Below are 21294 nucleotides of genomic sequence, written 5' to 3'. Positions count from 1 at the left end.
AAAAAAAAAAAAAAAAAAAAAAGAAACCCCATCTCTACTAAAAATAGCCCGGGTGTGGTGATGGGTGCCTGTAATCCCAGCTACTCGGGAGGCTGAGGTACAGAATCGCTTGAACCCAGGAGGTGGAGGTTGTAGTGAGCCAATACTGTGGCACTGTGCTCCAGCCTGGGTGACAAAGTGAGATTCCATCTCAAAAAAAAAGAGAAAAAAGAAAAAAAAGGCTGGGTGCAGTGACTCACGCCTGTAATTCCAGCACTTTGGGAGGCTGAGGTGGGCAGATCACAAGGTCAGGAGATCAAGACCATCCTGGCTAACACTGTGAAAACCCATCTCTACTAAAAATACAAAAAAAAATTAGCCAGGTGTGATGGCTCACACCTATAGTCCCAGCTACTTGGGAGCCTGAGGCGAGAGAATGGTGTGAACGCAGGAGGCGGAGCTTGCAGTGAGCCGAGATCATGCCACTGCACTCCAGCCTGGGTGACAGAGCAAGACTCTGTCTCAAAAAAAAAAAAAAAAAAGAGAGAGAAACCAAAAAACCTCTTATGTTTACCTAAAAGACATGATTTCATCACACAGGCTGGAGTGCAGTGATGCAAAAATAGCTCACTGCAGCCCTGAGCTCCTGGGTTCTGGAAATCCTCCTTCTTCAGCCTCCCCAGTAGCTGTGACTATAGGCTGCGTAACCACAACTGCCTAATTTTTGTAGAAATGGGGTCTCACTATGTTGCCCAGGCTGGTCTCAAACTCCCGGCCTCAATTGATCCTCCTGCCTCATCCTCCCAAAGTGTTGGGATTTGCAGGCATGAGCCACTGTGTCTGGCCTTGTTTTGTTATCTTTTTTTTTTTTTTTTAGACCGAGTCTCACTTTGTTGCCCAGGTTGGAGTGTAGCTCATTGCAACCTCCGCCTCCCAGGTTCAAGGGATTCTCCTGCCTCAGCCTCCCAAGTAGCTGGGACTATAGGCATGAGCCATCACACCTGGCTAATTTTTGTATTTTTGGTAGAGATGGGGTTTCATCATGTTGGCCAGGCTGGTCTCAAACTCCCAACGTCAGGTGATCAGCCCACCTCGGCCTCCCAAACTGCTGGGGTTAGAGGTGTGAGCCACCGCACCCAGTCTATTATTATTATTTCTTTTAATGAAGGGTCTGACACTGCATTTGAAGAAATTTTATTAACTGGGCATGGTGGTGCACTCCTGTAGTCCCAGCTACTAGGGAGGCTGAAGCAGGAACTCCAGGCTTGATCCTAGGAGTTCCAGGCTGCAGTGAGCTATAATTGTGCCCATGGAACTCCAGCCTGGGTGACAGAGCACAAGATCCCAACTCAAAAAAGAAAAGAAGGGCTGGGCGTGGTGGCTCAAGCCTGTAATCCCAGCACTTTGGGAGGCCGAGACAGGCGGATCACGAGGTCAGCAGATCGAGACCATCCTGGCTAACACGGTGAAACCCCATCTCTACTAAAAATACCAAAAAAAAAAAAAAATTAGCCGGGCGCGGTGGCGGGCGGGCGCCTATAGTCCCAGCTACACAGGAGGCTGAGCCAGGAGAGTGGCATGAACCCGGGAGGCAGAGCTTGCAGTGAGCTGAGATTCGGCCACTGCACTCCAGCCTGGGCGACAGAGCGAGACTCCGTCTCAAAAAAAAAAAGAAGAAAAAAGAAAAGAAAAGAAAAATAAAAAAGAAATTTTATTGTCAGATAGGATTTGGCTGAGTCTCCCAGAGTCAAATGTGGGGATGCCCCGCCCTTGGCGTTGTCCTTGACGACTTTATTCTACTCTTACACTCAATTCCTCAGTAATTCTGTCTGCTGCCTCCAAAATCTATCTAGAATCCACCCGGTCTGGGCTTAACTGGAATCTCCATCATTGTTCCTGTGGCTCAGTGCAGCCCCCCTTCACCTTCTCTGGCTTTCACCCTCCGATGGAGGCCACAAGACGCCTGTGATCATCTGAATCAGGGCAAGTCCCTCCTCAGCTTAGAACCTTCTATGGCTCCCACCTCACTCAGAGCAAAAGCGAAGTCCTCCATGTCACCCACAAGGTCCTTCGGGAACTACTCCTTCAGCTCCTTGTCTCTTCCCATTCTCCCCTTCCATCCCTGCTCCAGGCATACGGGCATCCCTGCATTTCTTAGAACACATGGGCACATTTCAGCCTCATTCCCTCATCCTGAAATGCTTTTTCTTTTGGTCTTCCCAGGACAGAAGCCTCAGCTCACATCACAAGTCACTACCTCTGCAGAGAGGCCTTCCCTGACCACCATTGCCATCTCTGTCGTGTGTCACTGGAATCATCTCCATTATTTCATCACCGAGTTCTTTTCTGTGATCCCAAGCAGAACGTCAATTCCACGAGGACACAGATTTTTTTCTGTTTGTTCACTGTTGTGGGGTGTCGCTCCATAAATACATTTCCCTGCATCTTTTCTGACTGCACCTTCAGCTGCATTTCCTACAAATTCCTTTATGTAAAAAGAACAAGTGTGTAAAACTCGGGAGAACAGTCGTGGGCCGAGGGTGTCAGTCTGCAGCCGGTTCTGGTACCAGAGTCCGGGCGGCTGTTGGTGCATCAGGGCTGCCTGTGATGCCGCTGGTGTCCCGCCCGTCGTGCTGGGGCGACGAGCGCTCCGAGCGGCTGAAGCTCCCATCCAGGCCCGGGGGCAGGCAGCCGCGCAGGCCCCCGGAAGCCTCAGCCGCGCTTCCCGACTTCTGGGAGCCACCCAGGCCTCTGCCGCAGGAGTGGCGGCCGCAGCAGAGGAGGCGCAGGATCACGTAGCGCAGGTCGCGGTTGGTGAGCGTGTAGATGATGGGGTTCAGAAGTGAGTTGGCCATGGCCAGTCCCAGGAAGGGATCAGCCTGCAGGAGTACAGGACAGGCGCGCGCCGGGCACGCCACGTCAAGCAACAGCAGCAGGAAGAGCGGGCCCCAACATGCCACAAAGGCCAGGAGCACCACGCTGAGCGTGCGCAGCAAGGCCAGCGAGCGCGGCTTGCGACGCGCCCGGGTCGAGGTGGTCCCTGTAGTCCTGGGCCGCGTCGGCAGGCGCCGCGCGTTGGCGCGCACCTGGCAGTAGATGCGCGCGTAGAGCGCACAGATGGCGGCTAGGATGCCCACGAAGGCGAGCACGCAGAAAAGCACGTAGGCCTTGGCGTAGAGCGGCAGGACAGTGGAGCAGGCGTCCAGGCGACCCAGGCAGTTCCAGCCCAGCGCTGGCAGGAGCCCGAGGAGCAGCGACACGCCCCAGGCCGCGGCCGCCATCGCCATCGTGCGCCCCCGACTGGAGACGGGCGCGGGCCCTCTGCGCGCCATGGTGAGGCTGCGCTCCAGCGCGATGGCCAGGAGGCTCAGCACCGACGCGGTGAGTGCCACGAAGACGCCTCCCTCCCGTGCGAACCAGAGCGCTGGCGACAGTCGCAGCGTGAGCGGCCCCGACAGTAGGATGTTGGCGGCGTAGGCGGCGCCTGCCAGCAGATCGGACAACGTGAGGCTGCCCAGGAGCAGGAACATGGGCGCGTGGAAGCGCGGGTGGCGTCCGAGCACCAACAGCACGGCCAGATTCTCTAGCACGATGAAGGCGCACACCGCCAGGCACACCACGGCGTCGGCGCGCAGGCCCGCACCAGGCTGGTAGCGCGCACCGCGGAGCTTGCCGGTGTAGTTGTAATGCAGGACGATGACCTCGCTCACCGGCGCCGGCCGCAGCAGCCCCGACTCCATGGGCCGCGCGCCCCAAGGCTGTTGGAGAGGCAGGATACCGTGTCAGGCCGGCTAAGCCGTGGGAAAGGGGCCCTACCCCCTGACCGTCACCCCACACACATGGGGTCCAAGGGGAGTTCAGGATGGAGGGATAGAGTCCGTGGAGACAGACATACACACAAATAATATCACGAGGGCACAAGGTGACATACCAAAAAAAGGGACATTAAAAACACATGCATGGCTGGGCGCGGTGGCTCACGCCTGTAATCCCCGCCACGCTCAGCCTGAGGCAGTGGCTCACGCCAGGGAGGCCGAGATGGGCGGCTCACGAGGTCAGGAGATCGAGACCATCCTGGCTAATACAGTGAAACCCCCGTCTCTACTAAAAACACAAAAAATTAGCCAGGCATGGTGGCACACGCCTGTAGTCCCAGCTACTCGGGAGGCTGAGGCAGGAGAATCGTTTGAACCCAGGAGGCGGAGGTTGCAGTGAGCCGAGATCGCACCATTGCACTCCAGCCTGGGTGGCAGAGGAAGACTCTGTCTCAAAACACACACACCCTGTCCACACACACACACACGGCTGGGTGTGGTGGCTCACTCCTGTAATTGCAACACTTTGGGAGGCTGAGGCCCAGGAGTTCGAGATTAGCCTGGGCAACATAGGAGGACCCCGTTTCTACAAAAAAATAAAAAAATTAGCCTGACGTGGTGGTGTGTGCCTGTAATCCCAGCTACTCAGTAGGAGTCTCAGCTGAGGTGGGAGGATCACTTCAGCCCAGGAGGTCAAGGCTGCAGTCAGTGTTGATTGTGCTACTGTACTCCAGCCAGGGCAACAGAGCAAGACCCTGTCTCAAACACACACATAAAAGCAGGGAGTTCCAGAGACACACAGAAAGCACACAAACACAACACACACAGAAAGAGATACACAAATACAGCGACACACTACAAGGGCAAAACACACAGTCACACACCATCAGGGAAACTAAAAAACACATCATACAGGGACAGAGCGACACAGGCAGAAAAATACAGCGACCAAAATTCAGTCACACAAATACAGGGTCTCCCACCCAGTGGCACAGGCCACAATTTCACAACCTCCACTCACACTAGCCTGGGGCCCAGTGCACCACACTCCACACTCTTGTCTCACTGCACACAAAGCTTTTTCCTGCCAAAATCCCCTCATCCACCCAAAAACCCCATGAGAAAGTTGCACCTTGGCCAGGCACGGTGGCTTTCGCCTGTAATCCCAGCACTTTGGGAGGCCGAGGTGGGAGGATCACTTGAGCCCAGGAGTTTGACACCAGCCTGGGCAACATAGTAAGACTTCATCTCTACCAAAAAAACTTAAAAATTAGCCAGGTGTGGTGTTATGCCCCTATAGTCCCAGCTACTCAAGAGACTGAGGTGGGAGGATCACTTGAGCCTTGGAGGCCAAGGCTGCCGTGAGCCATGATCGCACCCCTGTTCTCCAGCCTGGGCAACAAGAGCGAAACTCCGTCTTAAAAGAAAAAAAAAAGGTTGATTCTATTCACTCATTTTACTAAGGTAGAGCCTGCGCACAGGAGAAAGGATCAACAAGAGGCAGACAGACTCTTACAGAGCGGCACACATGTCATTAAACTATAATAACATTCCTCACCTGCCTCTGTGCTCTTATTAATCCCCACTTCCTTTAGTCCTCATTTACAGATGAGAAAAGTGAGGCTCAAAAGAAATGCTTCGTATCCAAGCAGGCGCAAAGGTTTCCATGCTCCCACACAAACATCCACGCACAAACAGTCCCCACGCAAGTCCGGATGAGAAAACCAAGGCATGGGGAGGGGAATGGATCTCTTTTGCACAAAGCAGGGACGCTGACATCCCAGAGAGCTTCAGTTACACACACAGAATCAAGGCAGGCAAATATAGACGGGCAGGAAGTCGTTGGCTCACCCATGCTTGGGGTGGGGAGCCCAAATACAGGGAGACAGTTACATATGCTCTGATGGGTAGGCCACCCCCATAGGCCCAGCATGTCCGGCAGCAGGACTGAAGTATGGAAACTTGCAGTGGTCCGGCCAGGAGCACGTGGCCAGGGGATTCCAGCCACCTTCACCCCGTATCCCAGGTTCTGCACCCAGCTGGGGAGCTCCCAGCTTCCCTCTCCCCAGCCGCCTCCAGGAAAAGTTCAGGGAACTCCCTGAAAGGAGTGGTGAGCCTTTTTAGACCGGGAAAGTGGCCCCCAGGGCGACCCCCTTCAGGTCAGGCCCAGCCCCGCGCCCCCAAGGGTCCAGTGCCGTCCACTCACTCTGAGCCCTGGTCGTGCGCCCCCCGCAGTCGCGCTGCCTTGAGCCGAGTGAGCGGACGCCGCTCCCGGGGCAGGGTGGAGCTGGCAGGCGACAGGGCGGGCCAGCGAAGCAGAGGGCCGGCGGTCGCCAACAGTTGCCCCCTCCCCTTGGGTCCCGGGCGCTCAGCCCATGACTGCCAGCCTGTGCCACTCGCCGCGGCACCGGAGCGCGCCCCGGCGGCGACTGGCACAGGCGAGCCCTCAGCTGTCCCCTCCGGGCCTGGGCTGTCCTCCCAGGGACGCTCCATCACGGTGGGAGGACTCGGAGAGGCGGGAAAGGGAGGGTTCTGCAGCAGGGCGGTCGCAGCCTGAGCCTCTTCTCCCCAGCAGAGAGGTCTCCTCTGTCCTGGGTGTCCGGGTACTGCGCCCTCCCCATTGCCCACCCACCTTTGAACTGAGCTCCCTGGGCTGCACGCCAAGGACGTCCCGTCGATGGTTCGGAGGGGTCTTCAGTGGGTTGCTTAGCAGGAGTGTTCAGTGGGGGCCACCTTAGCCTGAGTCCTCTCCCACCAGCAGATAGGTCCCCGCTGCTCCCGGGCACAGGCCCCTCCCAACTTCCCGCTCCCGCCCTCGGCTCAGCGCGAGTGGGGGTGGGGCAGGCGCGGGCAGGATTGTGATGGGAACTTGCCGCTCCTCAGATAAGGAGGGTCTGTCCCACCCCACCCCCTGGATTCCGTGTTCCCCCGACCGATTCTTTCCCACTCTTATCGCTGACGACAAAGTGATTTACTCATTAATGGTGTTTCTGGGCTGTGTCCTTATCAGACAGTAAACCCCAGCAGCCTAAGAATTTTTTTTTTTTTTTTTTTTTTTTGGAGAAAAAATCTTGCTCTGTCGCCCAGAGTGTAGTGCAGTGGCATCATCATAACTCACTGCAGTCTCGACCTCCCCGGCTCAAGCCATCCTCCCATCTCAAGCCATCCTCCCATCGCAGCCGGCTGAACATAGCTGCTGGGACTCCAGTCGCTTGCCACCATGCCCGGATAATGAATGAGTGTCTCCCTCACTTCCTCTGTATCTCTCTCAGGAGGATCTCAGAGTCTCTCGTCTGCGTGTCTCTTTGTCTCTGCGTGTCTCTTTGTTGCTGTTTGTGGTGCTCTCCCACGCCTCTCCCAGGCCACTGCTCCTCCAACGACCAGTCCCACTGGCCCCGAAACGCCCCCACCCCCACTTCCCAGGAGCTTCCAGACGGTCCCAGCTCTTCCATCCTGAGATTCAGGAAGGGAGGCTAGATCCTGCTGCTGCGACCTTCTCCAGGACTGTGCCCTTTGCCCCTGATGCTTCAGGCCCTACTGGCCGCGGGGTAGGGGGGCGGGGGGTGAGGGCGGCCCAAGAGAGATGAGCCAGAGGCTGAGAATAAGAGTGGATCGGGGATGCCCTCGTGGGAGGAAACTCAGGGGTCACTCAGGCCAGGTCAGGCCCCCATGTAGCCCCTTGGGGGTCCCAGCCCTCCCGCCTCCGCTGTTCACTGGATAGGCAGAACCTTTCCTGCCTGCTCTGCTCAAAGACACAGCCAATGGGACATGCAGGGTGGGACGGTGTTCACCCTTCGGTGCCAGGTTCACCACAGTCCTGTGAACCAAGTCAACTCCAATGGTGCCCACTGGGATGAGCCCTGAAGATCTCCCAACATGGCTGTGCCTGGCACCCAGTAGGTGCTCAATAAATGACCTCCTTCTGTAAAGGGGAAACCGCACCCCAGGGTGGGGAGGTGGCTGCTTCACACCTCCCAGGCGCCAATCTCACCTCTCTTGAAAATGAGGCTCTTCCGGCTGTGGGTCCCGGGCGCAGCAACCTGCCTCTCCCGCTGCCTCCCTGTACTTTCTTCCCACGAGTTGGGACCCTGGGGACTCAGGCTCCAGGATCTCAACAGATATTGGGAGTCCCATCCCTAACTGCCAGTCCACAATCCTGGCCACAGTTCTTAAAACTCAGATCACGTTTCTCTCCTGCTCCAAAACTCAGATCACGTTTCTCTCCTGCTCCAAACCCTCCCGTGGCTCCCTGTGTTTCTCAGAGTAAGTGATCAAGTCCTCAGTGAAGACCCCACAAAGACAAGGCCATGTGCTGTCCTGATCTGTCTCTTTCTGTTACTTCTGTGCCTCTCTCTGCTTCACTCTTCTCCTGCCGGGCTCCTCCGAGCTCCACACACACTTCAAGACTTTTGAACTTGGGGGCCAGGTGGCCTGGAGCACCCTTCTCCCTACCCCTTCCCAGCTGGTCATCTGGTCACCTCCTCAAAGAGGCCTTCCCTGATCTGTCCTTCATCTCAAATAGCAGTTGGCATTATCTGAAGTCACTTTGCTTTATTTCATTTTATTTTTGAGTCGTAATCTCTCTCTATTGCCCAAGCTGGAGCACAGTGGCGCGATTTGGGCTCACTGCAAACTCCACTTCTGCAACCTCCGCCTCCTGGCTCCAAGCAATTCTCCTGCCTCAGCCTCTGGAGTAGCTGGGATTACAGGCATGCACCACCACGCCCAACTAATTTTGGTATTTTTAGTAGAGGCGGGGTTTCACAGTGTTGGCCAGGCTGGTCTCCAACTCCTGACTTCAGATGAACCTCCCACCTCCGCCTCCCAAAGTTCTGGGATTACAGTCATGAGCCACCACGCCCGGCCACCTTGTTCATTTCATTTATTTATTCATCTTTACTAATGTGTATCTCTGACCTAGAGCCTCAGCTCCAGGAAGGCAGGTCTGTCCCTCTGCCCAGATTCCTAAAGGTTAGGGGCTCACAGTCTTTTTGATCTTTCTTTTTTGAGACAGCGCCTCACTCTGTCATCCAGGCTGGGGCGCGGTGCCATGATCAGAGCTCTCTGCAGCCTTGACTTTCCAGGATTCAAGCAATCCTCTGCCCAGCTTCCGGAGTAGCTGGGACCACAGGTGCGAGCCACTGCCAAGGCGGGCGGATCATGAGGTCAGGAGATCGAAACCATCCTGGCCAACACGGTGAAATCCCATCTCTACTAAAAAAATACAAAAATAAATAAAAATAAAAATAAAGTTGAGATAACCGCACCCACTCCAAGGTTGTTGTTGAAGAAGAAATGAACAGCTGGAACAGAGCCAAGGTACACAATGAGAGCTCCACAAATGTTAGTGAAGGTATTATTGGTCATCACTGTATCCCCAAATAAGAACTAGGGCAATGGGCTCACAAGGAATCAGCCCCAGGCATTGCCACCACCTGCCCCCACCCCATCCCTCCTCCCACGCCCCACAGGCCAAACTGTCTCTTCCCGGGTGCAGGGTACTCCTGGCCTCTATGTTCCTGCCATGCCTTGCAGCAGCCCGCCCGCCTGAAGCATGCCTAGGCCAGCACACCCGCTGGGCTGGTTCTGCTGCCAGCACCCTCACCCACAGGGGCAGCTCCACCCCCTGCTTGCTTTTGCAGAGCTGGGTCTGCACTTTCGAGAATGCAAACTGCCTTCCATGGTACCCTCAGATCCCCTTCGCCCACTTCCATTCCCACCCTCCCCACTCCCCCCACCTTTTTTTTTTTTTTGAGATGGAATCTTACTCTGTCACCCAGGCTGGAGTGCAATGGCATGATCTCGGCTCACTGCAACCTCCACCTCCTGGGTTCAAGTGATTCTCCCCCCTCAGCCTCCTGAGTAGTTGGGATTACAAGTGCACGCCATCACGCCCTGATAATTTTTGTATTTTTAGTACAGACATAGTTTCACCATATTGGTCAGGCTTGTCTTGATTTCCTGACCTCGTGATCCACCCACCTTGGTCTCACAAAGTGCTAGGATTATAGGCGGGAGCCACCCGGCCGGGTCTTTTTTTTTTTTTTTCTCTTGAGATAGGGTCTGGCTCTGCCACCCAGGCTGGAGTGCAGTGTGTAGTGATCTTGGCTCAGTGCAACCTCCACCCGCTGAGTTCAAGGGATCCTCCCACCACAGCCTCCCAAGTAGCATGCGCCACCATGCCCACCTACTTTTTTTTTTTTTTTTTTGAGACGGAGTCTCGCTCTGTCTCCCAGGCTGGAGTGCAGTAGCGCGATCTCGGCTCACTGCGAGCTCCGCCTCCCGGGTTCACGCCATTCTCCTGCCTCAGCCTCCCAAGTAGCTGGGACTACAGGTGCCCGCTGCCACGCCTGGCTAATTTTTTGCATTTTTAGTAGAGACGGGGTTTCACCATGTTAGCCAGGATGGTCTCGATCCTCTGACCTCATGATCCGCCTGCCTCGGCCTCCCAAAGTGCTGGGATTACAGGCGTGAGCCACCGCACCCGGCCTCTTGTTTTGTATTTTTGTAGAGACAGGGTTTCGCCGTGTTGCCCAGACTGGTCTTAAACTACTGGGCTCAAGCGGTCCTGCTGTCTCGGCTTCCCAAAGGGCAGGGATTACAGGCGTGAACCACTGCACCCGGCCCACATTCCCTTTTTCACAGTCCTGAAACTTAAATGTGACTGCAGGGAGGTGTGAACTGACAACTTTCGCACAGCCAGAGACCAGAGAGGCAGGGTTTGGGGGGCTCAAACTGGAGGCCGGAGGGTTAACTCCAAGTCACATACAAAAGGCTTGTTTGTGCAGCTCAGTGAGGTTTCACACTCAAACAGCTATCTGAACTGGACAGAAATGCTGTACTCTAGCCAGTAAATTTGTTTCTCTTAGAAGTACAAGGCAACAGGCTAGGCGCAGTGGCTCGCACCTCTAATCCCAGAACTTTTGGGAGGCCGAAGTGGGTGGATCACCTGAGGTCAGGACTTCGAGACAAGCCTGACCAACATGGTGAAACCCTATCTCTACTAAAAATACAAAAATCAGCGGGGCATGGTGGCGCACGCCTGTAATCCCAGCTACTCTGAAGACTGAGGCAGGAGAATTGCTTGAACCGGGGAGGCAGAGGTTGCAGCAAGCCAAGATCGTGCCACTGCGCTCCAGCCTGGGTGACAGAGCGAGGCTCCATCTCAAAAAACAAAAAGAAAAAGAAGTACAAGGGCAACAATTCTGAAAATGCTTTCATGGTAACATTGAACAAATAAGTACATGTGTTGTAGATATGAATAACTAGGTTTCATACTTGTTTGGACGAACGGAGGCAGGATGGTGCACTTCCGGGTTCTTCTTCACCACCAACTCTTCCCATGTGTGTGAGAATGCAGCTGACGCCCGGGAAGGTGCAGATTAATCAGGCATGCACCAGGTGATGTCAATCCGAGGAGACCAAGATTTACCTGGTGGCACCTGCGGAGCGGCCCCCCTCCCCCGACATGCCCGTGCCCCGCCTATTGCCCTTCCACTCCTAGAAAAGTCGCTCCCAGCAGATGCGCCGGGGGCGGGCTTTCTCAGCCCCCACTCTTGTCGGGACTGTATTAGAAACTCCACCCCCGTCCCCCAGCTCCGGTCCCTGAAGCTAGATGACCAAAGAATAAATTTGCAGTTTTGCTTTTAGCCTTGCCTACTCGCTGGTTCTTTTGTGCCGACTCTGGTGGTCTTAGAAAAACAAATCAATACTGTTGGGGAAAAAGTGACAAATAAGTCAGGTACTGCTGCACTGAGGTTATCAGTATGAGCTCAAGTTTATTTTAATAAATGGATAAGAAATAAATACAGATATGTGACCAGGCACTGTGGCTCACACCTGTAATCCCAGCACTTTGAGAGGCCAAGTGGGAGGATCATGAGGTCAGGAGATCGAGACCATCCTGGCCAACATGGTGAACGCCGTCTCTACTAAAAATACAAAAATTAACTGGGCGTGGTGGCGCATACCTGTAATCCCAGCTACCTGGGAGGCTGAGGCAGGAGAATCACTTGAACCAGGGAATCAGAGGTTGCAGTGAGTCGAGATCATGCCACTGTACTCCAGCCTGGCAACAGAGTGAGGCTCTGTCTCAAAAAAAAAAAAAAAAAGTTGGGCACTATGGCTCACACCTGTAATCCCAGCACTTTGGGAGGCCAAGGCAGGAGGATCACGAGGTTAGGAGTTGGAGACCAGCCTGGCCAATGTGGTGAAACCCCGTCTCTACTAAAAATACAAAAAAAATTAGCCAGGCAAGGTGGTGCATGCCTGTAGTCTCAGCTACTCAGGAGGTTGAGGCAGGAGAATCGCTTGAATCCAGGAGGCAGAGGTTGCAGTCTGCTGAGATCGTGCCACTGACTCCAGCCTGGGCAACAGAGCAAGACTCTGTTTCAAAAAAAATTTCTTTTCTAATTAGAATGTAGTGATGGTTGCACCACTCTGTAAAATACACTAAAAACCGGCTGGGCGTGGTGGGTCACGCTTGTAATCCCAGCACTTTGGGAGGCCGAGGCGGGCGGATCATGAGGTCAGGAGATCAGACCATCCTGGCTAACATGGTGAAACCCCGTCTCTACTAAAAAAAATACAAAAAACTAGCTAGGCGTGGTGGCGGGCGCCTGTAGTCCCAGCTACTTGGGAGGCTGAGACAGGAGAATGGCGTAAACCCAGGAGGCGGAGTTTGCAGTGAGCTGAGATCCAGCCACTGAACTCCAGCCTGGGTGAGAGAGCGAGACATGGTCTCAAAAAAAAAAAAAAATTTTTTTTTAATTAGAATGTGGTGATGGTTGCACCACTCTGTAAAATACACTAAAAACCACAGTTGTATATTTCAAATGTGTGAATTTGATGACATCTGAATTATACCTCAATAAAGCTGTTAAAATTATATTTGACATTTGTCAAGTGGTTAGTTCAAGGCAGAGCAATGTGCTGATCTTTCTACACCACGTTACATTCCCACCCACAACATCAGGTGAGAAGGAAAGGGACTTTTGTGTCTCCATTTTATAGATGTCCCGCATTGAGATCTGAGAAGTTAAGCAAGTTGTCCACAGTCACAAAGCGATGGGGTGAACAAACTACAAAGGTCTGGCATTGGAGGCCTGAGGCCTGGCCACCTCGGGCTTCCCCTCCAGTCCCTTGCCCCTTCCTTGTCCTAAGCTGAGCTCACGGCACACCGCAATGATTTTAGTTTCTGCCACACAAACGTTCTTTCCAGCCTCCAGGCATCTGGATTTGGATTTGCTGGTTCAATCCTTCTGCCTGGCTGTTTTCCTTTTTCTTTTTTTTTTTTTTTTCTTTTCTTTTTTTTTTTTTTTTTTGAGAGGGAGTTTCTCTCTTGTTGCCCAGACTGGAGTGCAATGGTGAGATCTCGGCTCACCGCAACCTCCGCCTCCCGGGTTCAAGCAATTCTCTTGCCTCAGCCTCCCAAGTAGCTGGGATTACAGACGCGTGCCACCACGCCTGGCTAAGTTTTGTATTTGTAGTAAAGGCGGGGTTTCACCATGTTGGTCAGGCTGGTCTTGAACTCCTGACCTCAGGTGATCCACCTGCCTCAGCCTCCCAAAGTGCTGGGATTACAGGCGTGAGCCACCACACCTGGCCTGTTTCCCCTTTTCTTCCCACGTAGCCTGTGAAATGAATGTCTAAGTGTGAGGGCACGAGAGAGATGCAGAAAGAGACAGAGATAGAGGAAAGGTGCCGAGTCCAGAGCTCCACATCTTGGCCTGGGAGGTGAGGGGTGCCTGGGCACCTGGAAGGGTTGCTTGGTGGGAACTATCTAGGAAATGCTTGGCTACCGACCCCCATCTATAGCATTTAAAGCCATCTCTCTTCCTTGGCCTGGAGTTTAAGCCGAGCTGTAATTCAGGACACTCCTAGGAGGATGAGGTCTGATTTTCTCCAGGAGAATTCACCAGGCCTGGGGGTGAGCAGGTGGCAGGAGAGAAGCATGGCCCTGCCAGAGTCCCCTCACCACCTTGGGACAAGGTGGTCCCCTTCCCTAACTACCTTGCTGCTTTCTCTTCCTTTCTCCTTCCCAACTCAGAGCATCATCTCAGAGCCTTTTAGAACTTCTGATAAGCCGGGCAAGGTGGCTCATGCCTGTAATCCCAGCAACTTTGCGAGGCTGAGGCAGGCGGATCACCTGAGTTCGGGAGTTTGAAACCAGCCTGGTCAACATGGAGAAACCCCATCTCTACTAAAAAATACAAAATTAGCCAGGCATGGTGGCACACGCCTGTAATCCCAGCTACTCGGGAGGCTGAGGTGGGAGAATTGCTTGAACCTGGGAGGCGGAGGTTGTGGTGAGCCGAGATCACACCTTTGCACTCCAGCCTGGGCAAAAAGAGCGAAACTCTGTCTCAAAAAAAAAAAGAATCTCTGATAAAACGTACACTAGGGGCTGGGTGCAGTGGCTCACACCTGTAATTCTATCACTTTGGGAGGCCAAGGTGGGTGGATTGGTTGAGGCCAGGAGTGCAAGGCCAGTCTGAGCAACATGGCAAGACCCTTTCTCTACAAAATAAAAATAAATATTTTATATATATTCACTCGGCCTCCGAAAGTGCTGGGGTTACAGGTGTGAGCCACCGCTCCTGACCTTTTTGTGTATGTTTAGTAGAGATTGAGTTTCGCCATCTTGTCCAGGCTGGTCTTGAACTCCTGACCTGGTGATCCACCTGCCTCGGTCTCCCAAAGTGCTGGGATTACAGGCGTGAGCCAGCGCGCCCAGCTATTATTATTATTTTTTAGAGAGAGGGTCTTGCCTTGCCGACCAGGCTGGAGTACAGCAGTGTGATCCTAGCTCACTACAGCCTCCAACTCCTGGGCTCAAGCAATCTTCCTCCCTCAGCCCCCTGAGTAGTTGGGACCACTCCCTATGCTTGGCCGGGCACAGCGGCTCATGCCTGTAATCCCACTATTTTGGGAAGCCAGGTGAGAGGATCACTGGAGCCCAAGAATCGGAGACTAGCCTGGGCAACATAGTGGGACCTCATTTCTACAAAAATATTAAAGAATTAGCCAGGCGTGATGGGGAGCGCCTGTGGACCCAGTTACTCAGGGGGATAAGGTGAGAGAATTGCTTGAGCCCGGGAGGCAGAGGCTGCAGTGAGCCAAGATCATACCACTGTACTCCAGAGTGGCTGACTGAGCAAGACCATGTCTCAAAATAAATAAATAAATAAACAAACAAAGGAAAAAATAAAACCTATACTCGTTTAGCAATCACTCCCATTTCCCCCACCTCCCAACTCCCGGCAAGTGCGAATCTGCTTTCTGTCTCTATGGCTTTGCCGTTTTTTTTTTTTTTTGTTTTTTTTTTTTTGAGATAGATTCTTTTTTTTTTTTGAGTCAGAGTCTCGCTCTGTCGCCCAGGCTGGAGTACAGTGGCGCGATCTCGGCTCACTGCAAGCTCCGCCTCCTGGGTTCACGCCATTCTCCTGCCTCAGCCTCCTGGGTAGCTGGGACTACAGGTGCCCACCACCATGCCCAGCTAATTTTTTTTTTTTTTTTTTTTTTAGTAGAAACGGGGTTTCACCGTGTTAGCCAGGATGGTCTTGATCTCCTGACTTTGTGATCCGCCTGCCTCGGCCTCCCAAGTGTTGGGATTACAGGCCTGAGCCACCGCGCCTGGCTGAGACAGTCTTACTCTGCCACCACGCCTGGCTAATTTTTGTATTTTTAGTGAAGATGGGGTTTCGCCAAGTTGGCCAGGCTGGTCTCGAAAGCCTGGCCTCAAGTGATCTGCCTGCCTCAGCCTCCCAAAGTGCTGGGATTACAGGAGTGAACCACTGCACCCAGCCAAGGGTTTGCCTATTTTAGACATTTTATATCAGTGGAATCATATAATTTATTGTATTCTGTGACTAGCTTCTTCCACTAAGCATAATTATTGAAGGTCAACTCACATTGTAGAATGAATCAGTACTTCATTCCTTTTTTTTTTGAGATGGAGTCTCGCTCTTGTTGCCCAGGCTGGAGTGCAGTGGCACGGCGGGATCTCAGCTCACTGCAACCTCTGCCTCCTGGTTTCAAGTGATTCTCCCTGCCCCGGTCTTCCGAGTAGCTGGGACTACAGGCACACATCACCACACCCGGCTAATTTTTGTATTTTTAGTAGAGACAGGGTTTCACCATATTGGTCAGGCTGGTCTCAAACTCCTGACCTCAGGTGATCCACCCACCTTGGCCTCCCAACGTGCTGGGATTATAGGCATGAGCCACCTTGTCTGGCCCTTTTTTCTTTCTTTCTTTCTTTTTTAAATAGAGATGGGGTCTTGCTATGTTGTCCTGAACTCACGGGCTCAAGCGATTCTCCCACCTGTGCCTCCCAAAGTGCTGGGAGCTCACAGGAGTGAGCCACCGCGCCCAGCCCAACTTCATTCCTTTTTATGGCTGAGTAATAGTCCATTGCATGGACAAATACAAGACATTTTAGTTGCAGTCAAACTTTAAGTTCCTTCCTTCCTTCCTTCCTTCCTTCCTTCCTTCCTTCCTCCATTCCTTCTTTCTTTCCTTCCTTCCTCTCTTTCCTTCTTTCTTTTCTCTCCTTTTTTTTTTTGAGATAGGGTCTCATTCTGTTGCACAGATTGGAGTGCAGGGGCGTTGTTATCATGGCTCACTGTAACCCCAAACTCCTCAGTTCAAGTGATCCTCCCACCTCAGTCTCCCGAGTAGCTGCAACTACAGGCATGTGCCGCCACACCTGGCTAATTATTTGTTTATTTATTTATTTTTGAGACGGAGTCTTTGCTTTGTCACCCAGGCTGGAGTGCAGTGGCCTGATCTCGGCACACTGCAAGCTCCGCCTCCCGGGTTCACGCCATTCTCCTGCCTCAGCCTCCCGAGTAACGGGGACTACAGGCGCCCCGCCACCATGCTCGACTAGTTTTTTTTTTTTGAGACGGAGTCTCGCTCTGCCGCCCAGGCCGGAGTGCAGTGGCCGGATCTCAGCTCACTGTAAGCTCCGCCTCCCAGGTTCACGCCATTCTCCTGCCTCAGCCTCCCAAGTAGCTAGGACTACAGGTGCCCGCCACCTCGCCCCGCTAGTGTTTTGTATTTTTTAGTACAGACGGGGTTTCACTGTGTTAGCCAGGATGGTCTCGATCTCCTGACCTCGTGATCCGCCCATCTCGGCCTCCCAAAGTGCTGGGATTACAGGCTTGAGCCACCACGCCCGGCCTCGGCTAATTTTTTTTTTTTGTATTTTTTAATAGAGACGGGGTTTCACTGTGTTAGCCAGATAGTCTTGATCTCCTGACCTCGTGATCCGCCCGCCTCGGCCTCTCAAAGTGCTAGGATTACAGATGTGAGCCACCACGCCCGGCCTACACCTGGCTAATTTTTTTGTATTTTTTGTAGAGACAGGGTTTCACCATGTTGGCCAGGCTGGTCTCGAACACCTGGGCTTGGGTGATCCACCTGCCCCAGCCTCCCAAAGTGCTGAGATTACAGGCATGAACCACTGCGCCCAGCCTAGACCATTTTCTAAAGCAATGGCACACTGGCCAGGCGTGGTGGCCCATATCTATAACCTAGCACTTTCAGAGGCTGATATGGCAGGATTACTTGCCCCCGGGAGTTCTAGAACAGCCTGAGCAACATAACGAGACCCCCATCGCTACAAAAAATAAAAAATCAGCCATGGTAATGTGCACCTGTAGTCACAGCTACTCAGGAAGCTGATGTGGAAGGATCACTTAAACCCACGAGTTCTGGGTTACAGTGAGCCATGATCACACCCCTACACTCCAGTCTGTGCAACAAAATGAGACCTTGTCTCTAAAAAAAAAAAAAAAAAAAAAAAAACGCAGAAGAAAAAGAAGGAAGGAACTCATTTAATTTTATTTATTTATTTTTTCCAGACAGAGATCTTGTTCTGTCGCCCAGTTGGAGTGCAGTGGCGCAATCTCGGCTCACTGCAAGCTCCGTCTCCCAGGTTCAGGCCATTCTCCTGCCTCAGCCTCCCGAGTAGCTGGGACTACAGGCGCCCGCCACCACCTCCGGCTAATTTTTGTATTTTTAGAAGAGATGGAGTTTCACCGTGGTCTCAATCTTCTGACCTCGTGATCTGCCCACCTCAGCCTCCCAAAGTTCTGGGGTTACCGGTGTGAGCCACCGTGCCCAGCCAGTGAGACCCCATTTCTAAAAAGAAAAAGAAAACTTTAGCCAGGGCTGGTGGTGTGGTGGTGGGTGCCTGCAGTCTCAGCTACTCAGAAGGCTGAGGCAGGGAGGATCGCTTGAGCCCGGGAGTTCAAGGCTGCGGTGAGCTATGTTCACCTTACTGCATTCCAGTGTGAGCGACAGAGCAAGATCCTATCTCAAAAAAAAAAATAGAAACAGGCCGGGCATGGTGGCTCATGCCTGTAATTCTAGCACTTTGGGAAACCAATGTGGGTGGATCACCTGAAGTCAGGAGTTCAAGACCAGCCTGACCAATATGATGAAACCCTGTCTCTACTAAAAATACAAAATTAGCTGGGCGTGGTGGCACATGCCTGTAATCCTAGATACTTGGGAGGCTGAGGCAGGAGAATCGCTTGAACCCAGGAGGCAGAGGTTGCAGTGAGCCGAGATCATGCCACTGCACTCCAGCCTATGCGACAAGAGTGAAACTCTGTCTGTTGATCACACAGTGATCAATAGATCTGCACCCACAGTGCAGTCCATCTTTCTTTTCTTTCTTTTTTTTGGGGGGGTTGGGGGGCAGCGGGGGTTAAGGTCTCACTCTGTTGCCCAGGCTAGAGTTCAGTGGAACACAGTTTATTGCAGCCTTGACCTTCTGGGCTCAAGTGATCCTCTTCCGTTAGCCTCCCAAGTAGCTGGGACTACAGGCATGCAACACCATAGCCAGCTAATTTTTTCATTTTTAGTTTTTGTAGAAATGGAATCTCCACATGTTACCCAGGCTGGTCTCGAACTCCTGGGTTCAAGTAATTCACCCACCTTGGCCTACCAAAGTGCTATGATTACCGGCATGAATTTACTATGTTACCCAGGCTGGTCTTGAAAACTCCTGGCTTCAAGGGATCCTCCAACCTCGCCCTCCCAGAATGTTGGGATTACAGGTGTGAACTATCATGCCTACCAAACAGCATACATTCTTTTTATTGCTTTAATAAAAATGTAATTTTATTTCCCTTTGAAGTATACAATTGAGAAGTATAATTACTATAATTACTATAATGTATAATTTCTCCACCTGGGGGTAACTGCTTTTTTTTTTCCTTTACTTGACTTTTTTGTTTGTTTGTTTTTTTAGCCAGAGTCTTACTGTTGCCCAGGCTGAAGTGCAGTGGCGCAATCTCGCCTCACTGCAACCTCCTCCTCCTGGGCTCAAGCAATCCTCCTGCCTCAGCCTCCCGAGTAGCTGGGACTACAGGCACCTGCCACCAGGCCAGAATCATTTTGTTTTCTTTTTTTTGAGACAGATTCTTGCTCGGTCACTTGGGCTCGGTGCAATGGCATAATCTAGGTTCACTGCAATCCCTGCCTCCTGGGATCAAGCCATTCTCCTACTTCAGCCTCCCCAGTGCTGGGATTACAGGTGTGTAACACCATGCCCAGCTAATTTTTGTATTTTTAGTAGAGACAGGGTTTCACCATATTGGTCAGGCTGGTCTCGAACTCCTGACCTCGTGATCTACCCACCTTCCCCTCCGAAAGTGCTGGGATTACAGATGTGAGCCACCGCACTGGGCCCTAATTTTGTATTTTTAGTAGAGAACAGGTTTCACCCTGTTGGCCAGGCTGGTCTTGAACTCCAGACTTCAAGTGATCTGCCTTCCTTGGCCTCGGAAAGTGCTGGGATTACAAGCATGAGCCACTGCACCCGGCCTCCAGTGTCTGGGAATGTGCCGTTTGTCCTACCAGGGGTACATTTCCTTCCTCTCTTTTTTTGGCTAACTCCTACTCATCCATTAGATTCCATGACAGACATTTCCAGCATAGACAACAATCCATTGAATGAAAAACTGCCATTTGCAGATAGCTGGCTCTCCTGACTAATTCTGACCGTTGAAGTAGGAGTGAGGTGACATACATTATTCTATATGTCAGTCAGTTCTGAACAGAGGCATCCAAAAACTTATGCATGGCTCTCCTGTCTGCCTCTTGCTCCTCTGTGGTAACTGAAGCAGAGAGTTTAGATAGTGCATCCGCAAGATGATGGGAGACTTGTCATCCTGGGCTCCTGAATGACTCTGTGGAGCTGAGCCCCTGCCAGCCCATATACAATGCATAGCCTGAGGAAGAAATCAACTTTCATTGTGTTAAACCACTGAGCTTTGGGCTTGTTACTGCAGCAAATCTTGACCTACTCTGACTAATACAGAACCCAACTTAAATGTGGCTTCCTCAGAGAAGTTTCCTCCTGGATCACAGCCCCTAGACTCAGTTTCTTCCCCCTTTTGTAAGCTTGTATGTTCCTACTTGATCATTACTGCAAACATAACTGTGTAATTATTTGTGTAATGAGTTCATCATCTCTATGCTCCACCCCGTGTCCAAAACCCCAAGGGGAGACAACAGTGTGGATTTTCCATTGCTGCAGCCCAGACTCAAAATAGTGCCTGGTGCATAGTAGGTACCCTGGATACATTTGTTGAATGAAAGAGTTTTGTGGCGGGGCGCGGTGGTTCATTCCTGTAATCCCAGAACTTTGGGAGGCTGAGGCAGGCGGATCACGAGGTCAGGAGTTCGAGACCAGCCTGGCCAATATGGTGAAACCCCGTCTCTACTAAAAATACAAAAGTTAGCTGGGCATGGTGGCAGGCGCCTGTAGTCCCAGCTACTCGGGAGGCTGAGGCAAGATAATCACTTGAACCTGGGAGGTTGAGGTTGCAGTGAGCCGAGATCATGCCACTGTACTCCAACCTGGGCAACACAGTAAGACTCTGTCTCAAAAAAAAAAGAGAGAGAGAGAGAGAGTTTTGCATCCTTTCAGCCAAAGGCAGCAAGGCCAGGCACAGTGGCTCATGCCTGTAATCCCAGCACTTTGGGAAGCTGAGGCGGGCCGATCATCTGAGGTGAGGAGTTCAAGACCAGCCTGGCCAACATGGTGAAACCTTGTCTCTACTAATAGTACAAAAATTAGCCTGGGCATGGTGGTGCAAGCCTGTAATCCCAGCTACTCAGGAGGCTGAGGCAGGGGAATCGCTTGAATCCTGGAGGTGGAGGTTGCAGTGAGCTGAGATTGCACCACTGTACTCCTGCCTAGGCAACAAAGTGAGACTGCATCTCAAAAAAAAAAAAAAAAAAAGGCAGTAATTAGCAGGACTCATTTCTAGAACATCATTCATGTAACCCACAGGGTAATGGATGTGTGAGAGGTGGGACTGGATGACCCCAGAAACAGGGGAAGTTTGACAAGGAACATGATCTATCGTGAGAAAGTGCCTATCCACGTAGTTTTCGTTTTCTTAAAGGCTGTAATTTGTTCCAACAACTGCTCTGCCTGGGAGGGATTTTCAGGCATGATTTATTTCACTAAGAGGCA

General features: G+C 52.3%; 1 protein-coding gene across 3 annotated transcripts; it reads right to left on the bottom strand.

Moving 5' to 3' along the window:
* Nucleotides 1–1671: 1671 nt before the first annotated feature.
* S1PR5 (sphingosine-1-phosphate receptor 5) lies at nucleotides 1672–6791 on the bottom strand. 3 transcript variants are annotated; one of them, XM_023194188.3, is made up of 2 exons: nucleotides 6427–6791; nucleotides 1672–3737 (listed from the first exon to the last, which is right to left on the bottom strand). In XM_023194188.3, the coding sequence occupies exon 2, from the start codon at nucleotides 3717–3719 to the stop codon at nucleotides 2523–2525; it is 1197 nt and encodes a 398-aa protein (XP_023049956.1). In that variant the 5' UTR covers nucleotides 3720–3737; nucleotides 6427–6791; the 3' UTR covers nucleotides 1672–2522. The 3 variants fall into 3 exon arrangements, with proteins under 3 accessions (XP_023049956.1, XP_023049957.1, XP_023049958.1); XM_023194189.2 differs by lacking the exon at nucleotides 6427–6791 and adding an exon at nucleotides 6001–6414; XM_023194190.2 differs by lacking the exon at nucleotides 6427–6791 and adding an exon at nucleotides 5353–5913.
* Between the last annotated feature and the right edge of the window lie 14503 nt (nucleotides 6792–21294).

Source organism: Piliocolobus tephrosceles, chromosome 21 (assembly GCF_002776525.5).
Source record: "Piliocolobus tephrosceles isolate RC106 chromosome 21, ASM277652v3, whole genome shotgun sequence".
Taxonomy (NCBI): domain Eukaryota; kingdom Metazoa; phylum Chordata; class Mammalia; order Primates; family Cercopithecidae; genus Piliocolobus; species Piliocolobus tephrosceles.
This window is presented reverse-complemented; position numbering and strand designations above follow the sequence as displayed.

Bases quoted from the DNA above. Each gene is read 5' to 3' on its own strand.
- S1PR5 (XM_023194188.3), bottom strand. From the start codon at position 3,719: ATGGAGTCGGGGCTGCTGCGGCCGGCGCCGGTGAGCGAGGTCATCGTC.